The sequence below is a fragment of the Neltuma alba genome, unplaced genomic scaffold (genome assembly GCF_004799145.2).
Source record: "Neltuma alba isolate B1F8T4 unplaced genomic scaffold, ASM479914v2 tig00003462_pilon, whole genome shotgun sequence".
Taxonomy (NCBI): Eukaryota; Viridiplantae; Streptophyta; class Magnoliopsida; order Fabales; family Fabaceae; genus Neltuma; species Neltuma alba.
In genome coordinates this window covers 63263-81791 of record NW_021633294.1, presented here as the reverse complement: position 1 = coordinate 81791, position 18529 = coordinate 63263, and the positions used below count along the sequence as shown (strand labels likewise).

General features: G+C 32.6%; 1 protein-coding gene and 1 long non-coding RNA gene across 2 annotated transcripts; both read left to right on the top strand.

The window, feature by feature from the left end:
• The first annotated feature begins 5545 nt into the window (after positions 1-5545).
• On the top strand, positions 5546-9058 carry LOC114741687 (uncharacterized). Its single transcript, XR_003739800.1, has 2 exons — positions 5546-5837; positions 8741-9058. It is a non-coding gene; the product is annotated as an uncharacterized LOC114741687 (long non-coding RNA).
• Positions 9059-14353: 5295 nt separating this feature from the next.
• On the top strand, positions 14354-15340 carry LOC114741683 (uncharacterized). The gene has a single exon (XM_028929940.1). The coding sequence runs from the start codon at positions 14354-14356 to the stop codon at positions 15338-15340; it is 987 nt and encodes a 328-aa protein (XP_028785773.1).
• Positions 15341-18529: the final 3189 nt, after the last annotated feature.

The window sequence follows — 18529 nt, the reverse complement described above, 5'->3', positions numbered from 1 at the left end:
TTACGATCTTAATCTCATCATTTTTTAAAAAAAAAATTTATAGTTAAAGCAGTAAGGGCCTCTTTGGTTTGAGGGGAGGGAAAGGGAGGGAGGGGAGGGAGGGCTAGGGGAGGGGAGGGGAGGTTTTATCCTCACCTTGTTTGGTTTGATTAAAAAAAGGAGAGGGGAGGATATTTAATGATCCCTTGTTTGGTTCAAGGAGGGGAGGGGAGGGATAGTAATAATCAATTTACCATTTTACCCTTACATATTAGTTTATGTTTTTTATTGATATATTATATAAATTAATTTACATCTTAATTTAAATTATATAATTTAATAAAAATTCAGTCTTATCATGTTAATATGTGTATTAAAAAATTGGTATAGTAATTTTTTATTCTAATTAATATAATAATATATTTAAAATAATCAAATTAACAAATTTTATATGCTCTAAGAAAAATGAAATTTTATTTTCTTTAGGCTATCTTTTTTTCCAGCTTTAAAATATATTTAATAAATAATATATTTATAAAAAACAATTAATTTTATATATTATAATTTTTTATTTAAATAATTTTTATTTTTAAATAATTTTTATAATATATTTTTAATTATAATAATGTATATATTTTTTATTTTTTTACTTAGGATAATATTTTTTTATTTGAAATAAATATTATAATAATATATTTTATGGGTAGAAGTGGAATATTAAAAAAACCATAAGGGCATAATGGTCCAAAATTTTGGCTCCCCTCCAAAAACCCCCAATTTGGAGGGGAGCCAAAATGGGGGAGGGGAGGGGAGGGGACATTTTAGCTCCCCTCCCCTCCAAAATTTTTAACCAAATGAGGGGAGGGGCTCATTTCCCCTCCCCTCCCCTCCCCTCCAACCAAACACACTCTAAAAGTATACTTTTTAAAGTTAACAGACCCAATTGAAATATTGTACAAAGTTAAAGGACCAAATGTATATTTTAACCAGGTAATTAATTGTGGAAAAAAAATTCCCAAAGTTATTATAAAGCCAAAAAAAATATAACCATAAGCTTAGAAAGCTATACATTTTTTAATTTTTGATAGTCTTTAAATTTATTATGATTCATTTATAGAAACAAATTTTTATATGTATTTGGTATTGTGATAGTCTCCATAAGTGATGTGAAATCAAATAGATCGAAAGTTAATTATTGGTAATTTTGAAATTTTAATATATTATGTCAATTTATTTGCAAATTTAAACATATGAAATATATATTGGAATTAAATTAGTTTTATTTGAAAGAAAGAAAAATCATATATTTATGTTACATTTGAATTGAGAGAATGAAAATTTATTTAATGTTATGAGAAAATGAATAATTTATGTTAGTTTTGATTGGTTACAAAATCACTTTGTAGTATATGCAGATTTTATATATATTGCAAGTCAAATCTATATATTACAATGTTAATGATATATTTAAATTTGTCTTTATACTCCTTCTCAAATTTTCTTCATTTCATTTTATCTCCTAATAAACATCATAAATTATTGTAGGACAATGTTTATGTATTTTGAATTTAGTTCTTATATGTTGAAGTTCTCTTAAATTTTTTTTATAAATTTAATAAATATATTTTGTAATGTTACTATATACACGAGGAGTAATGTTTAAGAAAAAAAATATATCAGAAAAATATAATGAAAAATTTTACGCATTACATACTTAGAATATGCATTAAGAAAAAAAGAAAGTATATTATAATGAGTAATGAAATTATATAGTGATGTAATAATATATGGTAGTTCTTGAGTCCAAAAAAATATATGGTAGTTCTTGAAGAACTTTACATAATAAAATTGATATAGTTCCTCAAGAATTAATACACATATTTTTTATGGGCAAACAGAATTGATAATGAAAATATCATGATCACAGATCTACATTAGAACTTTGATTCACCAAAAAAATTTGAAGGTGATAGCTTAATTGGATTGAAATCCATGACTATATGAGTTGGGAATTATTTGGGCTTTCAAATAAAATATAAGTTATTGACCTACTATATGTTGATCACTGTCTTTGAAATACCTGAATAAGTGAAGTATATTTATATGACTTACACGTAAGGGAGAGATTATTGTAATACAAGTGTGAATTAATGTTGGAAGAAATTCTGCTCATATACTTCATATAACTTGCTCACAATGCCACAAAGCACAATTGATCTTCCAAAAATGGATGTCATATAGAGATTTCAAATCAATCATATGTAATTGAAAGTTTACTACTAATTAAGAAACATAATACAGTAAACTAGGAGTTTATTAATCCAGTCAGATTTATTGTTGGCATGATTTGTTTGATCAGTCTGGATCATATATATGATGCAGTAATTTATTGAAGATAACGTATTATATCCATCGAAAAACCAGAAGATTCTTCATGAATAGTTAACGTGTTATACAATGTGCGGCCTATTCTCAAAGAAAATTGATTATAAGAATATCACTTGTTGTGATTTGGAATAGATCTCTAGATTTATAAAAATATATCAAATTCTGATATATGAGCCCATTTAGATAGCATGTAAACCATACAAATACTTAATAAATTTAATAGACAGCATATATAAGATCGTTACATGTATATTGTTATTAGTTTACAACCTGAAGTTTGCAAGATTGTTTATGTAAAAGATTATATGAAATTTCCAGAATATGTGATGAGATCTTGAAAATTCTCTTAAACATGCTAGTGAGTTTATCTGTCAAGCTTTCAATAATTATCACAAACTTAATAGAAAATAGTTGAAAAGCCTGCTTAACAAAATGATCTAGCAAAATTATTTATCAATACTTTTGAGAACATGATCTTTAGTTAAGTGTTCCATATTTGATTTGATATTTTGCAGCACTTGTATAATCAAGCAAACAAAATTCTCCCAATAAAATTGGTTTTTGGTCAAAAGCCAAATATTTATATCTTAGAAGTTTAAATGTGCAACAATCATCACTATTAGCCCACTACAATACACATATATGAATATTTAAAGAAAGTTGGGATAATGTTGGGTAAGAATCCCCTTCTTGTTTGTAAATGAAATGAAAGGATGTTTCTAAATGAAATAAATAGATTTAGAAAACTTGTACTACATGATTAATTGATTATCATTCGACAAAGTTTTCCCAACATAAGAAAGAGAAATTGAGTAGCTGAAAAAAAAACATATAAAATGCATTATTATTATCAAGCATAGATCCTCAAATATATGGTCGTATGAACCAGAAGTTCATCAAAGAATACATTCATAACATATTACAAAATATCTATAAGATGCTATTACTGCCCTAATGAGTACTACTAATCTCATATTCTAGCTTAAAATGCTCCAATTAGTATAAATAAAAGTGAAATATACCAGGAGCTTGAGAGATTAATCGATTCCAATATAATTTATCAAATAAAAAGAAGCATGAAATTTAGAAGTCATATTAAGGAGTTATGCATTCTAGAAAGGTGCCAAGACATAACTAATTGGGGGGGGGGAAAACCTATAAGAGGTTCAGGTACCTAAAGAGTTATAAAGAAATCTCAATATGTTATGTCACGAGAAAAAAAAAATAAAACCAAAAAGATAAAGTTGTCGACAACACTTTTAGCGATAAGATCATGTGATTAAAATGAAGATCCTATATGTAGATATATCATACAATGTAGATAGAAATTTGACCAAAGGAAAAAATAAAAGAAAAAGATGCAATAAAAATGTTATTTCAAAATGTGAAAATTGAGGACTTGCACTTGCAATCCAAGTACATAAAATACAAAGTTATTATGTGATATATGATCATTTGTTTTAATGAAGATTATGATAAGGCATTTAGTATGTGGTGGATAAATAATTTTTGTGTACATTACTATAAATAGGAAATATGCGTCTATGAGATATTGTTATAGTCTATATATATGACTATTTAACTAGTGAAATTTATATTAAAATATATGAAGGACCCAAAAATGCTAGAAGTATGTCCAAGAAAATAATGCAATATATGAAATGTTATGTGGATTAAAATGATGAGTATATATATTTAATTCAGAAAAATGTATTGGAAAAAATAATTTTGCATTTTACTTGACTTATAGATGAAGTTATTGAATACTTTAATGACTGTGAGATGACAGATTTTTGTTATGGTAATTTTGTCTGAAAAATATATTAAATTTAATGGGCTAAAGGTCCTATATATATATAATATTGATATTTCATGTTGTGATTAATGATAGTGAAATTGAGATTTGATGTAATAGTTCTCCAACATTATTATACAAGTTCAAAATAAATTAATTATGTATATGAAAGATATATCATGGTGATTATTTTCAAGATAACTTTTCATTTGTTATTTTCATAGTGCATAAGGCAATTGGAAAGTATATTGATAAACTAATATATCCGGATGATATGAGGAATATACTTAAATTTCTCTCATGTTGATAATCTATCATGTGTGGTTGCTGCAAGGAAGATATGCCCTTGAAAGCATTACAAACAATAGGGTTGAGAAATTAGTATATTCTATTGAGATGAAATGATAAAATTGATATTGTCATCAAGGGGAATAAACTTGGTATTATCATAAGGGGGAGTAAAGATCATATTGTACTCTTTTCCTTTTTTACAAGGTTTTCCTGGTATGGTTTTTAATGAAACAATTTCAATATATACTGGGTATTTTTTTTTCCCTTCACTAGGTTTTTGTTTCATTGAGTTTTTTTTAGTAAGGTTTTAACAAAGCATAATATTTGCTTATAGACATCCAATGAGGAGTATAATAAATATTAAATTATATGGATGTCCATAAACTCCCTTAATTCTTGACCTTTCATATCCTGTACTCTATAGCCTCTTTAATTAATGGATTTTAGAAATTTTCATTCCATAACTCTTGTGTTACTTATAATATCCTAAATTTTGAAGGCAGAAATTTATAAGATATTTGATAGGCCTCAGAAAAATAATTATTCTATAAAAGCCTATTTTTGAGTAAAAATATAGAAAAATAAAAAAAATTATTAAAAATATATAATGGCCCAGAATAAGTAAGAAAAAAATTATAAATAATTATTTTAGAAAATAAATGTGTTTATGAAAGAATAAAAGGGTGGAGATAATTTAAAATCTAATTTCCTAAAGTAAAAGCTTTTTTTTGGAGAAATTCAAGAAAAATAATTACTACCGTCAATCCTAATTATAAGACCTAATTGACTAATTTGAAGAGATTAAGGAAGTAAATTAAGTTAGTTATTTGTAATAAATAGATGTTGTCTTTTTTAAAATATCCTTACTAATCAAATATATTAGTTAGAACTATTATTATTAAAAGGACTATCTTAAAAAAAAATATATAAATATAAAAGACAAAATAGATTGAGATCTTATATTTAGAATCAAAATAAAAATTAAATAAGATATTATATTAATTACAGTGTATAAGGCAACTTTTACGAAGAGAGCTCGATATGAGTTCTTCCCAATTATACCGTGTCTCTCGATGCTATCGACTCTCTTACTCCTAAATCCTTAACTTCGTGTCATGTTCTCTGCCTTCTTTCACAGCATTCAGTCACCTCTTCTCTTCTCTTGTATCAGATCTTCTTCAACTCGTCTTCCTTCTCCTTGGACAAGAATCTTATTCAAGAAGCTTGATGGAGTGTACTAGAGTGAGAGTCTGAGAGAGAGTGGGAGGCCGATTGAGAGATTGAGAACGAGAGAGAGAGCTTGGGAGAGGAGGAACAAGGGAGCTCAGCGGAAGGGAAGAGGAAACTACTGAGAACCCACAAACGCTTTTGATCCCTAATCTAGGTAAGCCTCTTGCGCCTTCTTCCATCTTCAATCCCTCTTTTGTGGGCGATGGGATTTTGGGGGCAGTGAGTGTCGATCAATGGTTATTGATTTAGGTTGAATAATGATTAGGGGTTCAAGATTGAAAATAGAGGGTGCATTAGATTTAATAACCGGTGCTGCATGTGCTTGGAATTGCTCTGTTTTGGGATAGTCGAATATGAGGCTTGCTGTTTTGATTTATGTGGCCTCGGGTTCTACAATGCTTGATGTCGAATGAAATTTTGGATCATTGAAATCTGGGCTTATATGCGTTTTCAGATTTGCATGTGAATTTGAATTGATATACATGTCTGTATTGCAACTCGCTACTGTCCGAACTGGTGCGTACATGTATATATATTGTATATAGTATTTTGAAAGGTGAAGATATAGCAAAATGTACTGTCATTGTTGCGGTCTGTGTATGTGCCATTGGCTTGAATTCAAGGAAGTGTACGAATGAGAACTCTCTCTCTCTCTCTCTCTCTCTCTCTCTGTGCGCGCGCGTGCAAAATGTACAGTCATTGTTGCTGTCTGTGTATGTGCCATTGGCTTGAATTCAAGGAAGTGTACAAATGAGAACTCTGTGTGTGTGTGAGAGAGAGAGAGAGAGTGATTGGAGCTTGAATAATTAAGACATCTATATATATATATATATATATATATATATATATATATATCTATATGCATGTCCTATGGTCTGTTGCTGTACGAAAAATTACTTGGAATCTGATTTTTGTATCTTAGCTGTGACAAGGGAAGTTAAAATAAGTATATAGGTGTGTGCCTTGTAATTATTAAAACAGGAGTATTGTGCTAATTCAGTTTGCTTAGACAATTAATAAAGAGGATAATAATGATAATTTCAGATGATTGCCTCTGTTTGGGATTAAAGTTGAAAGCTTAGAACGTTTTAATGGTGCTATAATAATGTTCCAAACCATCATAAGGCTATTCGAATGACAGCAAAATGCTGTCCACATTTGAAAGGGGAAAATTTAAAGAGGCTATACAAGTAGTGCTTAAAACTTTTATTTAATGCTTGCAAAGTTACGATGGCAAATTAATAGAATATATTTTAAAGCTTTTGAATGATGTTGTTGAATGCTAAGTAATTTTTCATGATGATTAAATGAGAATATAAGATATATGTGCTGTATGGTTTATTTTCTTATATAGGCAAAACAAGTATATACATGAACAGGAATAAGCATGTGAATAATGCTTGCTGAAATTTGCTGCTGAAAAATCAGGTGTATATCTTCAAGGTGCTGTCAAACGGCTGATCCAGTTGTTGGATTGAAACTAATTATGCTCTTCTTCCACTCTTTAGTGACATACATGTGTGCCGCTGTGAAATTTATGAATATAAATTAATTATGCGTAAAGCTTCTTTGTGATGCATTGAATTGGGAAAATTTAAAAGTGATTTAGTTGTTGTTTGAGGACTTCTAAAAGTTTAAGCATGTGATTCACGATAATAAAGTATGAGATTTGCTGCTTCTAAATGTGGGTTAATGAGAATGAAAGTATTAGAAGCGAAAGACATTTTGGCTTGCTGGAATTTTATGGGTCTTACTAATGGTGAAAGAAATTTAATGTTCAAACTAAGGAAATGAGCAGTGAGAATTGACTAGCACTTGTTGCCGTCAAGAGGCCATATAATTGATGAAATTGATGTGAATTTTGCTGATTATGCTTTTAAGTACTGAATTACGGTTGTGGATATTTGAATCGGAATATTTTAAGGTTTATGAGTTTGAAATTGAAGTTAGGAGGTGGTTTAAGTTGCTGTTATTGTTTGTCACAATTTATAATTATTTTGAATACTAAGCCATGTTAGAGGCGTTAAAAATGGTGATATTTTCCTGTCTAGAGTAAATGGATATCTTAGTTAGATGAATTTTATCTAAGGACATTTCAACGGTGACCTAAGCAAATAAAAGGGTAATGTTTAAAAGTTGATAGAGAGTACTTGATAGTATGAGTTTATAGATACGAAGGATATAAAATCAGCCTCTTTTGTTAAGAAAGATAATTGGGTAAAGTGAGAAGATTCTGGAAATTTATTTTAAAGTGCTGCCTTTAATGAATCATTACTCTATATGCTTGAATTGTGTTTGGTGAATAGGAATCAAATTATGATTTTCTTTCCTTGCCTTGTTTTGGCTAACTATGAATAAGGAAAAACGGAAGCTTTAGAGACCCTCAGATACATAAAGATAACATATAGAATTTTTACCCAAGATGATCAACCACCTTAAGAGAGGAGAGTGTATCTGAGTGGGGGCTGTAGAAAGATTTAGTCACTTACAAATTAATCATAGTTTTAACTCACCTTATACGTATGTACACACACACACACACCCTTTTATTATTGGGATTTAATTGGCATCCTAGCTTACCAAGAAGAAATTCGGGGCATGGTACCAGCACAGGAGAGTAGACGGAAGGTAGTTTTAATTATTATTTTGTATGTTTTGTACTGGTTGCATGCCTGGTTGTGCCGTGATGCTGTAGTTAATCATGAGAACATGTAAATTGCCTTACCAGTTATTGCCATGGCCATGTGCATGCTTTTTTGCTGTCTAGTTTATGGGCATTTATTATTAATTAGTTGGCAGCTGCTCAATTATATAATTCAATTAACTAGTTATACAGCTGCTCAGTTATTTAGTTTTGTGCAACACTTATGCGAGATTCAGTTAAATGACAGCGAATATGTCTCAATTAGTTATTCAGTTCAGTTCAGTTATTTTGTAAGGTGTTGTTTTCCATGACTTGTTTGGCATGCTCAGTTTCATAGCATGCATAATATATGAAATTTGATTATTGCTAGTGGGATTCTTTGAATCTCACTCCTCATTTCTATTAAACCATAGGGTCCAGTTCATCCAAGGGGAAAGAAAAGCTGGTGGAAGCACAGCTAAGGTGGAAGGAGAGAAGAACTTACTGCTTAGTTAATTAATTAATCTTGTATACATTTTGTGTTGTGTTTCCCCTTTTCTTTTGTGATAGGTGATGTTTATACTTTTCCTTTTATGAAGTTATGTAAATTTCACTTATATGGTTATATGTACCTCCATAAGGAGGAGTGATTGGGGATAGTTTAGCATAGCTAGGGAGTAGTGTGTGTGTGTGTATATATGCATATATTGATAATATATTTGTGATATGAATGAATTAGAATTTACAAAGCATGATATATGAGAGCCGGAATAGACAAGTAGAGTTTTCAAAAGTAAGCTCTGAGAAATAGAAATTGTTATTGGTTGAATGTAGAACGAATCCGGGTATTATTTTATCGTACAAAACTTTCAGAACTTTAAGTTATAAGTTTCAAGACAAAAATAGATAAAAAGTTTTAAAATTTTCATCTTTTTAGCACAAGTCTTTTAGCCTTAGTTATTTAATCTGCTCCTAATTGGTGCATAGGGTAGGATGTTACATAACATATTGTGCATTCATGTGAATAAATTTTTCATTTATTTTATCTTACTCTTGATGAGGTTAAAACCCTATAAATAGAGGGTTGTGTAATACACAATTTGGACATCCAAGTGAATGAGAGTATATCTCATTTATCTAATCTCTTTTATATTTTCTTATTTTCATAACTAACTGTAATTCCTCATAGAACTTGTCACTAGTCCAGAAATTGGAACATTTATTTGATGCTCCAAAATTTAACCGTTGTTCTTGGAATAAAACGAGGCACAACAAAGATTTCGACGTATTCAACAATAAGTTAACTGATCCTGGAGGTTTTAATTCTCGGAAGTTGACGGTATATAAAACAAACCCCCAACCAACATAAAAAAAAAAAATCTACAAAGTTTTGTACTACTTCTGGTCCTTAATATAAGATTTTATTTTACTTTTATTTTGGTCTTAAATATAAGATCTCAATTCATTTTGTCTCTCATAATTATACTTTTTTTTTTCAAAGTAGTCCTTCTAATAATGATAGTTTTAATCAATACACTTGATTAGTAAGGATATTTTAGGAAAAATAACACCTATTTAGGATAAATAACTAACTTAACTTACTTCTTTAATCTCCTCAAATTAGTCAACTGGCTCTTATAACTAGGATTGGAGGTAGTATCTTTTAAATTCATAGTAAACGAGCTATTTATAATTAATCATGTGTAGTTTACGCGCGCAGACACACACAGACACACACACCTACACAGACACACACACCAGCAGTTCAAATAGTAAAGGTAATACAGTATGAAAGATCAGCAAATGACTTCCTAAACAAAGCTACTTGCTCTGGCACCTAAAAACATATATGCATCATTATCATTCACAAACACACACACACACACTGTTTTAAATAGATGAAGATTGTATCATTACACTAATTAGTTATTCTCTTCACAAACACATTATAGCATTATAAGAGTATTACCGAACATGAGAGTGATGGTTTTCAACGAACTTCAAACATAGTAGTACTCGTCTCATTTATTGAATTAACTCCACTGATTGACGGATTTGAATCATCACAATTAGTTTTCTTGAAAAGAAATGCTGGTTGCTTTGGAGGAGGAAGAGTTGAGTTATTATCCAACATGGAGACAATTTTTGACATAGTAGGCCTATCTGTTGCATATTTTGCACACATAAAAGCCCAATCTGAGTACATTTTAGAACTCCATGTTCAGGGCATGTTTCGCCTGTTAATGATGGATCAACAGTCTCCATATCTCTCTCCAACGGTTCCAAATCTGAAATAATTGAATGCCTTAAATAGTTATTGATTGTCACTAAACAGAAAAAACTTGAATTGTTCATCAGCTATACTTACGTGTCCCACTAAAGTAGAAGTCATGTCATCACAATGACCACTATTCTTTCTTCTAGTCACAATCTCCAAAAGCAAAATTCTAAAGCTATATACATCTGATTTTACTAAGAAAATTCCTTCTATTGCATATTTTGGTGACTATGAAAGGCTATTGAAATTTGTCAATGATCATTTCAACTAAAAACACTTAATTTATTAAGTATTTGAAGTGTATGTTTGATAAATCCTGATTTTAATATACTATTTGATATCTTTTTTAAGATATTTATCAGTTAAAATGGGATAAATTATATTAATTGTGAGTATTTTGAATCAAACATTGATTGCATGAAATTAGAGATTTAACAGGAGATCTTATCATATTTTTATCTCTTTTTAAATAATTGATTTTGGATTTTATGATAATATCTCAATTCATCTTTTGCAGGCCTCATAAAAGGAAATAAACATAAAACAAAAACAAAAACAAAGAAAAAAATTTAAAAAGAAGAAAAAAGACGCAAGAGATGGGAAGCACGGATTTTGGAAAGATATTTAGATACATATTAAATCTATCAGTTGCAAGATATGGAGGCCGCATACGACATGCCAACTGCCCTATATATATATATATATATGAGGACGCACACTCAGAGACACCACCGACTTGCACTCACAAGCCTTCAGATCCTTCATAGCCACACGCAAGACCACGCCGCCAACACCAATTGCACCACACGCATACACAGCTTCCAAATCCACTCATTCAGTTCCATAGACAACGCCGCCGCACACTACAATTCCTCACCTCCAGTCTTCACCTCTTCTTTTCGGTCAAGAACGTGGCCGCTGCATTCTTTATAATCTTCCATATTCATCCTTCCATCCCCAACCTCCATGGATTCTCATTCGTTCAAAGTTATTATGGATTCTTTTAGAGCCATGAGAGGTTAATTTCCTTCCGCTTCTTAGAGATAGAGGAGTAGCTTGAGCTTGGAACTTCAATTAGGGGAGTATTTAGTTTTCCAATTAATTTTCTTTTGAACTTCATTAGATTTTTGCTGTGTTAGGAATAGTCTTATTTATTTGGAGATTGAGATTATGCGTTATAATTTCTGTTAATTGGATTTTTACAATTTAATTTGAGTTATATTACTTGGGCTTTGAATTTATATATATTTCCTTTGCATTCATTAAAATTATTTTATCTGGCCCGTTGTTAGATTTTATGATTGAGATGTATTGCAATTAAGTGTCTCCGTGAGCATTCTTTGAGAGGGAAACAAGTTTTATTAACTCAATTTAAATTACACATCAAGTGATTTTTAAAAGTAGCTTAATAACTTGATTACTATCTAGCGTTTAGGGTAGTTAAGTGTTGAGTTTACTTGACCCAAACCGTGTTTGGGGTTGTTTTTTTTAACTTGGTATATTATTTTACCCCCATATCTTATTAAGCAAAGATAGCTACATTCTGTTTTCAAGAAGCATTCTCATTACTGATTTTCTAAAATTCAAATTTGCATTTTTCATTCTTTCCTTATTAAAAATACCAAAAAAAATATAGTTTAGATTTATTTCTTATTTTCATAATTAGTTTTATTAATTGAAAAATCCTTTTTCAACCCCCCTTTTTATTCTTTGTCACTTAGTTAACTTAAGAATTAATAAAAGGCTCCTCAAGAGACACGACCCAAGTTGTGCTTTACTGCATAATTTGGTTTTATTTTTTATTTAACCCAAGGCGACTAAAAAGGTTCAAATCAAGTGGCGCCATTGCCGGGGAGCCAAGTAATTGGTTCCTTAGTAAACTAAGTGTCAGTTTTTTTTTCTCTTTATATTTTCTTTGAATTTAATTTTTTTCTCTAGTTTAGGTTGCATTTGCATATCATAAAAAATATAAAGAATCCTTATTTTATTTTATTTATTTTATTTTATTTATTGATTTATTTTTTCATACCTTGTATTGCATTTTGCATCTTTGCATTAATCTTCATTCGTTTTCGCACATTGCTGTTTTGAATTTCTTTGTGCATGACTAGAGATAAAGAAACCCTACTTGACGATCCTAAGTTTGACATACCTTTGAAACAACTTAAAAGGAAAAATAAGAAAAAGGGTCAAAAAAGTGATAGGGAACTTCTTTTAGAGCAGCACATCCCTAGTATACCTAACCAAATTTTAGACATGGCTGATCGTATTGAGAATGGGGGTAATGGTAAAAATAGTGGAAATGGAAATAGGGGCAATGGGAACAATAATGGTCATGGGAAAAATAATGGGCCTAGGAATAATGGTGAAGATCAAAGGAGTCTTAGAGAAATAAACAACTCTACTGTGAACTTTGATCCTCATGGTTTTTACAATTTTAATGCCAATTTTGAAATTAAAGGTAATTTGATTAATGCTTTGCCTAAATTTTTTGGCCTTTTAGGAGATGACCCCTATGGACATATTGAGACCATGATGCTGGTGTGCTCCACCATGAAGCCCCAAGGTGCTAATGTCGAGGAAGTTTTGAGGAGAACCTTTCATTTCACCATGGAAGGAAAAGGTAAAGAATGGTTAAGAACACTTCCTTAGCACGACACTACACTTACGTGGGAGCAACTCAAGACTTCATTTCTTGAAAAGTTCTTCCCTGCCTCCCGGTCTTCTAAGCTTAAGAAAGATATTTTTGGTGCACAACAAGATGAAGGAGAATCGTTTCATGAATATTGGACCAGGTTTCTCACTATGATGGCTCGTTGCCCTAATCATCAGATTTCCAAATCTAACTTGGTTCAGTATTTCTATGAGGGTCTTTTGCCACTTCATCAGAGAACTATTAATGTTGCTACTAATGGGTCGATACTCGATCTCACTCCACAAGGTGCCTAGGACTTATTTAAGAAAACTGCTACAGATGATCAATAATATGGCACTAGAGACAAATAGTTTATGAGGGAGGTAGCTTCTTCTTCTTTTACTGATGAATTGAAGTTATTTATGGAAAAAATTGATAGAAGACTGGAGAGGCTAGAAAATGATAGGGGCTCAAAACAATGTAATGCCATGGGTACTTCTCAAGCCCTGTAGCCCCAAGTTGTGAATTCTGTGCTGCCCTTATGCATCTTAGCAGTGTTTGCCCATCCAGAATTGAGGAAGTTTCTGCAATGTATCAAGGTTGCACTGACAATCAGAAATAGGACCCATATTCCAACACATACAATGAGGGGTGGAGAGACAACCCCAGATTTAGTTGGAGGAATAATGAGGCTAGAGGACAAAATCAATTTTTACAAGACAATGTTGGATCTGGTATTCCTTCTAACCAGTTTCAAGACACCTCAAGAATGGTTATTTCGCTCTAGGATAATTCACTCTCTCAACTAAAGAGTGATGAGACCAACCAACTTCTGAAGAGTATGTCTACTCAGCTTAATAATATGGATAACCGATTAAGGGAAGATAAGGCCCTGAATGACAGCCAATTCTCCTTTATTGCTTCGATTCTCCAAAAGATGCAGGGTGATAAGGTGAATGATAGTGCGCAATTAACAAACCTGTGTAAAAGGTTTGAGGCATTGGAAATGAAGAATAACACTTTGACATCTCACCTGACTCAAGTCTCCAACACTGTGAGCGAACTGCAAGCTAAGAATGGGGGTGGACTACCATCAAATACTGTGATCAACCCAAATCCCTTAATGCCATCAATATGAGAAGTGGGAGGGTGGTCAAATTCTCTAATGAGGATGACGAAGAAGTTGATGAGGAAATTGAATGTGATAGCCTTTCGTTAACTCCTATGAAGCTGAAGCACTCCAAAATAGCCAAGAAGAAAGAACTGGTCAACAAGAATGCTAAAATTACTCAAGATGTAGTAAGGTCTACTGATGGGCCAGGATCTCAAGTGGCAAGTCAACCACTTTTGGAAGAGATCAATGAAAAAGCTCTAACCACACATGAGAAAAGCGAATCAACTATGCAAGGAGCATTAACGCCAAAAGGTAAAAAGGTAAAGATTTCTGACATTCCCTTTCCTAATGCTTACTTTAGAGGTAAGAAACTACATGATGATCAAACCCAAAAAGAAATGATTGAATTCTTTAGTAAGCTAGAAGTAAATATGCCTTTTCTCAACATGATTAAAAGCATGCCTGCATATTGCAAGTTTATGAAGGATTTGTGCACTCATAAGAGAAAGTTTAGGCCTAATGAAAGAGTTCAACTTAGCTCTAATGTGTTAGCTATCTTTAAGCCTCAACTTCCCATAAAGTGCCAAGATCTAGGTGCCTACACCATTCCCTGTACTATTGGACCAGTGAACATAGCCGCTGCATTGCTAGATTTAGCGGCCGCAATTAATGTAATGCCTAAATCTGTTTACATCGCCCTAGGAATTAAAGCAGTCAAACCCACTAGTGTTGTGTTACGGTTAGCTAATAGGTCTATTAGGCACCCTGATGGTATCTTAGAGGACATCTTGGTTAAAGTGAAAGACCTCGTTTTCCCAGCTGATTTCTATGTCCTAGATGCGTCTAATGAGTTAGCCAGTGAATCCACTCTCATCGTAGGCAGGCCCTTCCTTAAAACAACAAATACCATTATTGATATGAAAGAAGGTGCCATAACCATGGAGGTTGGGAATCATCAGATATGTTTTAACATGTATGAAGCCATAAGACACCCCTATGAGGATTAATCTTTGTTAGGTGTTAATGCTATTGATTTGGCCATTGAAGAGGCAAGGGATGATTTTGAATTGAATTTGCATGATGATAACTACTTACCTATGCCTGTTGAACATGATTCTTCTGAACTTAATGATACCATGTCTATTTATGATGAGTATTTTTCCTCTTTTCCTTCTATATACTCTCTTTCTGATACTTTGTGATAGCAACATGATATATTCTGATTTTGAGATTAGCAGTACCCTCTCTACTTCACAGGTTTATACTTTTTCTCTCTGTGATACTGACTTTGCTTTTGCAAGTGACCTTGGTTTGGGAAAGGATTTGCTTCTTGAATGTGCAGATACTTTTATGGAATCTGAGATTGTAGTTGAAACTGATGATGTTGGCTCAACAAAGAGGCCAATTCCATCCAGATCCCTTACTCATGTCTTTGATCAGCAACTAAGGCAATCTTTACCCGAGGATAAAGGGCATTATGAGAACAATTCACTTGCACTTTCTAATCACTCTATTATTTCTCCTCATGCTTTGAAATACTTGCAAGATCTTGTTTCTAGTTGTGATGCAGGTGTGAAGGATGAAAACCCCAAGTTTGTTGCTGCTATAGGTCAACCTGAAGTTGACTCAACACTTGGGAAGGCCAATGAGCAAAAGGTAGATTCAAAGGAGCTTAATTTGAGCTACCTAGTTGAGGCTACAAAAGGGAGTTCTCCTTGTTCTCTTAAACTCCCTAAGTTAATCCCTTCTAGTACTCAACCCCCGACCCTTGAACTGAAGTCTCTGCCTTTTAATCTTAAATATGCATTTCTTGAGCATGATGAACACTTGCCTATGATTATTTCAAATGCTTTATCTGCTGATAAAGAGGCTAAGTTGCTTTGTGTGCTTAGGAAAAACAGGGAGGCGATTGGGTGGACATTAGCTGATATTCCTGGGATTAGTCTAACTATTTGTACCCATAGGATACTACTTACTGAGGACTCCAAACCTGTTAGACAGCCCTAAAGGCATCTTAACCCATTGATCCTAGATATTGTGAGAAAAGAAGTCACCAAACTTTTGAGTGTAGGGATCATATATCCTATTTCTAATAGTGAGTGGGTTAGTCCAGTTCAGGTAGTACCTAAGAAGAGTGGGTTGATTGTAGTTAAAAATGACAATGATGAGTTAATCCCCACTAGGGTTCAGAATTCGTGGTGGGTATGCATTGATTATAGGAAGCTCAATGAAGCCAGTAGGAAGGACCATTTCCCGTTACCTTTTATTGATAAGATGTTAGAGAGATTAGTAGGAAAGAGTCATTACTGCTTCTTAGATGGGTTCTCTGGATACTTTCAAACCCCTATAGCTCTTGAGGATCAAGAGAAGACCACTTTCACCTGCCCGTTCGGTACTATTGCTTATAGGAGGATGTCTTTTGGTCTTTGTAATGCTCTTGGTACTTGTTAACGCTGTATGATGTCTATATTTTATGATTTTCTTGAGCATTGCAGGGATGTTTTTATGGATGATTTTACAGTCTATAGTGAGTCATTTGATGCTTGCCTATCTAGTCTTGATCAGATCTTAGCTCAATGCATTGAGAAGAAGCTTGTTTTGAATTATGAGAAATGTCATTTCATGGTAACTCAAGGCATCATGCTAGGACATGTGATTTCTAAGAATGGTATTCAGGTTGACAAGGCAAAAGTTGAGGTTATTTCTTCCTTGCCCTACCCTTCTTTACTAAAGGACTTAAGATCCTTTTTGGGGCATGTTGGTTTTTACCGTAGATTCATAAAAGATTTTAGCAAAATATCTTTGCTTTTGTCAAAGCTTCTTAAGAAAGATGTCGACTTTGTTTTTGATGATAATTGTAATCATGCTTTTGATGAATTGAGACATAGACTGATTACTCCTCCTATTCTGATTGCCCCTAATTGGGAACTTGCTTTTGAACTGTCTTGTGATGCTTTTAATGGTGCTGTTGGAGCAATAATTGGCCAAAGAGATGGAAAGGTCTCTAAGGTCATTGCTTATGTATCAAAAACTTTGGATGCTGCTCAGTATAATTATACAACCACTAAGAAAGAGTTGTTTGCCATTGTGTTTGCTTTGGATAAATTTAGGCCATATTTGATCAACTCTAAAGTTATAGCGTTCATAGATCATACAGCTGTTCGGTATTTGTTTAAAAAGCCACAGTCTAAGCCTCGGCTACTCTGCTGGGCTCTACTTATGCAGGAATTCAACATTGAGATCAAGGATCGAGTCAGAGTAGAGAATCATGTTGCAAATCATCTCAGTCGACTTCCTAGTGATACAAGGGGAGTAGATGATTCTAATTTAGTTTGTGATGATTTTCCTGATGTCGTCTATGTGTTGTGGGTTTGAAAGAACCCTGGTTTGCTGACTTGGTTAATTATTTGGTATTAGGATTGATTCTTGATTATTTGTCTCCATTTCAGGTAAAGAAGCTCAAGAGAGAAGCCCAATACTATGTATGGGATGAACCATACCTGTGGAGAATCTGCAATGACCAGATCATTAGAAAATGTGTACCAGAGACAGAATTTCAATCCATCCTCTTTGCCTGCCATTCGTTGAGTTATGGGGGACACTTTAGCTCTAAAAAGACCTCTAGGAAAGTATTGGATGCTAGATTTTATTGGCCAACTTTGTTTAAGGATGCTTATTTATATTGTAAGGCATGTAATAAATGCCAGAGGTTTGGGGGGCTAGGTAAAAGGCATGAAATGCCGCAACACCATATGTTATTTTGTGAGGTATTTGATGTTTGGGGAATTGATTTTATAGGTCCCTTTTCACCGTCTTCGGGTTTTAATTACATCTTGTTAGCAGTAGATTACTTATCTAGGTGGGTAGAGGCCATCCCTACTAGGAAAGATGACGGCCAATTGGTCTCCAAGTTTCTTAAGTCTATCTTTTGTAGATTTGGGGTACCAAGGGCTATAATAAGTGACAGAGGTACCCATTTTTGCAATCGGATTATCGACAGTTTGCTTGCAAAGTTTGCGGTTACCCACAAAACATCCACTGCTTATCATCCAAAGACAAATGGGCAAGCAGAAGTTTCTAACAGAGAAATCAAGTAGATCTTAGAAAAGATAGTGAAGCCTTCAAGAAAGGATTGGAGCTTGAGGTTAGAAGAAGTACTTTGGGCATATAGAACTGCCTTCAAAACACCGGTAGGA

What these genes read in the sequence shown, in the direction of transcription:
- LOC114741683 (XM_028929940.1), top strand. Translation starts at nt 14,354, where the DNA reads ATGAGAAGTGGGAGGGTGGTCAAATTCTCTAATGAGGATGACGAAGAA.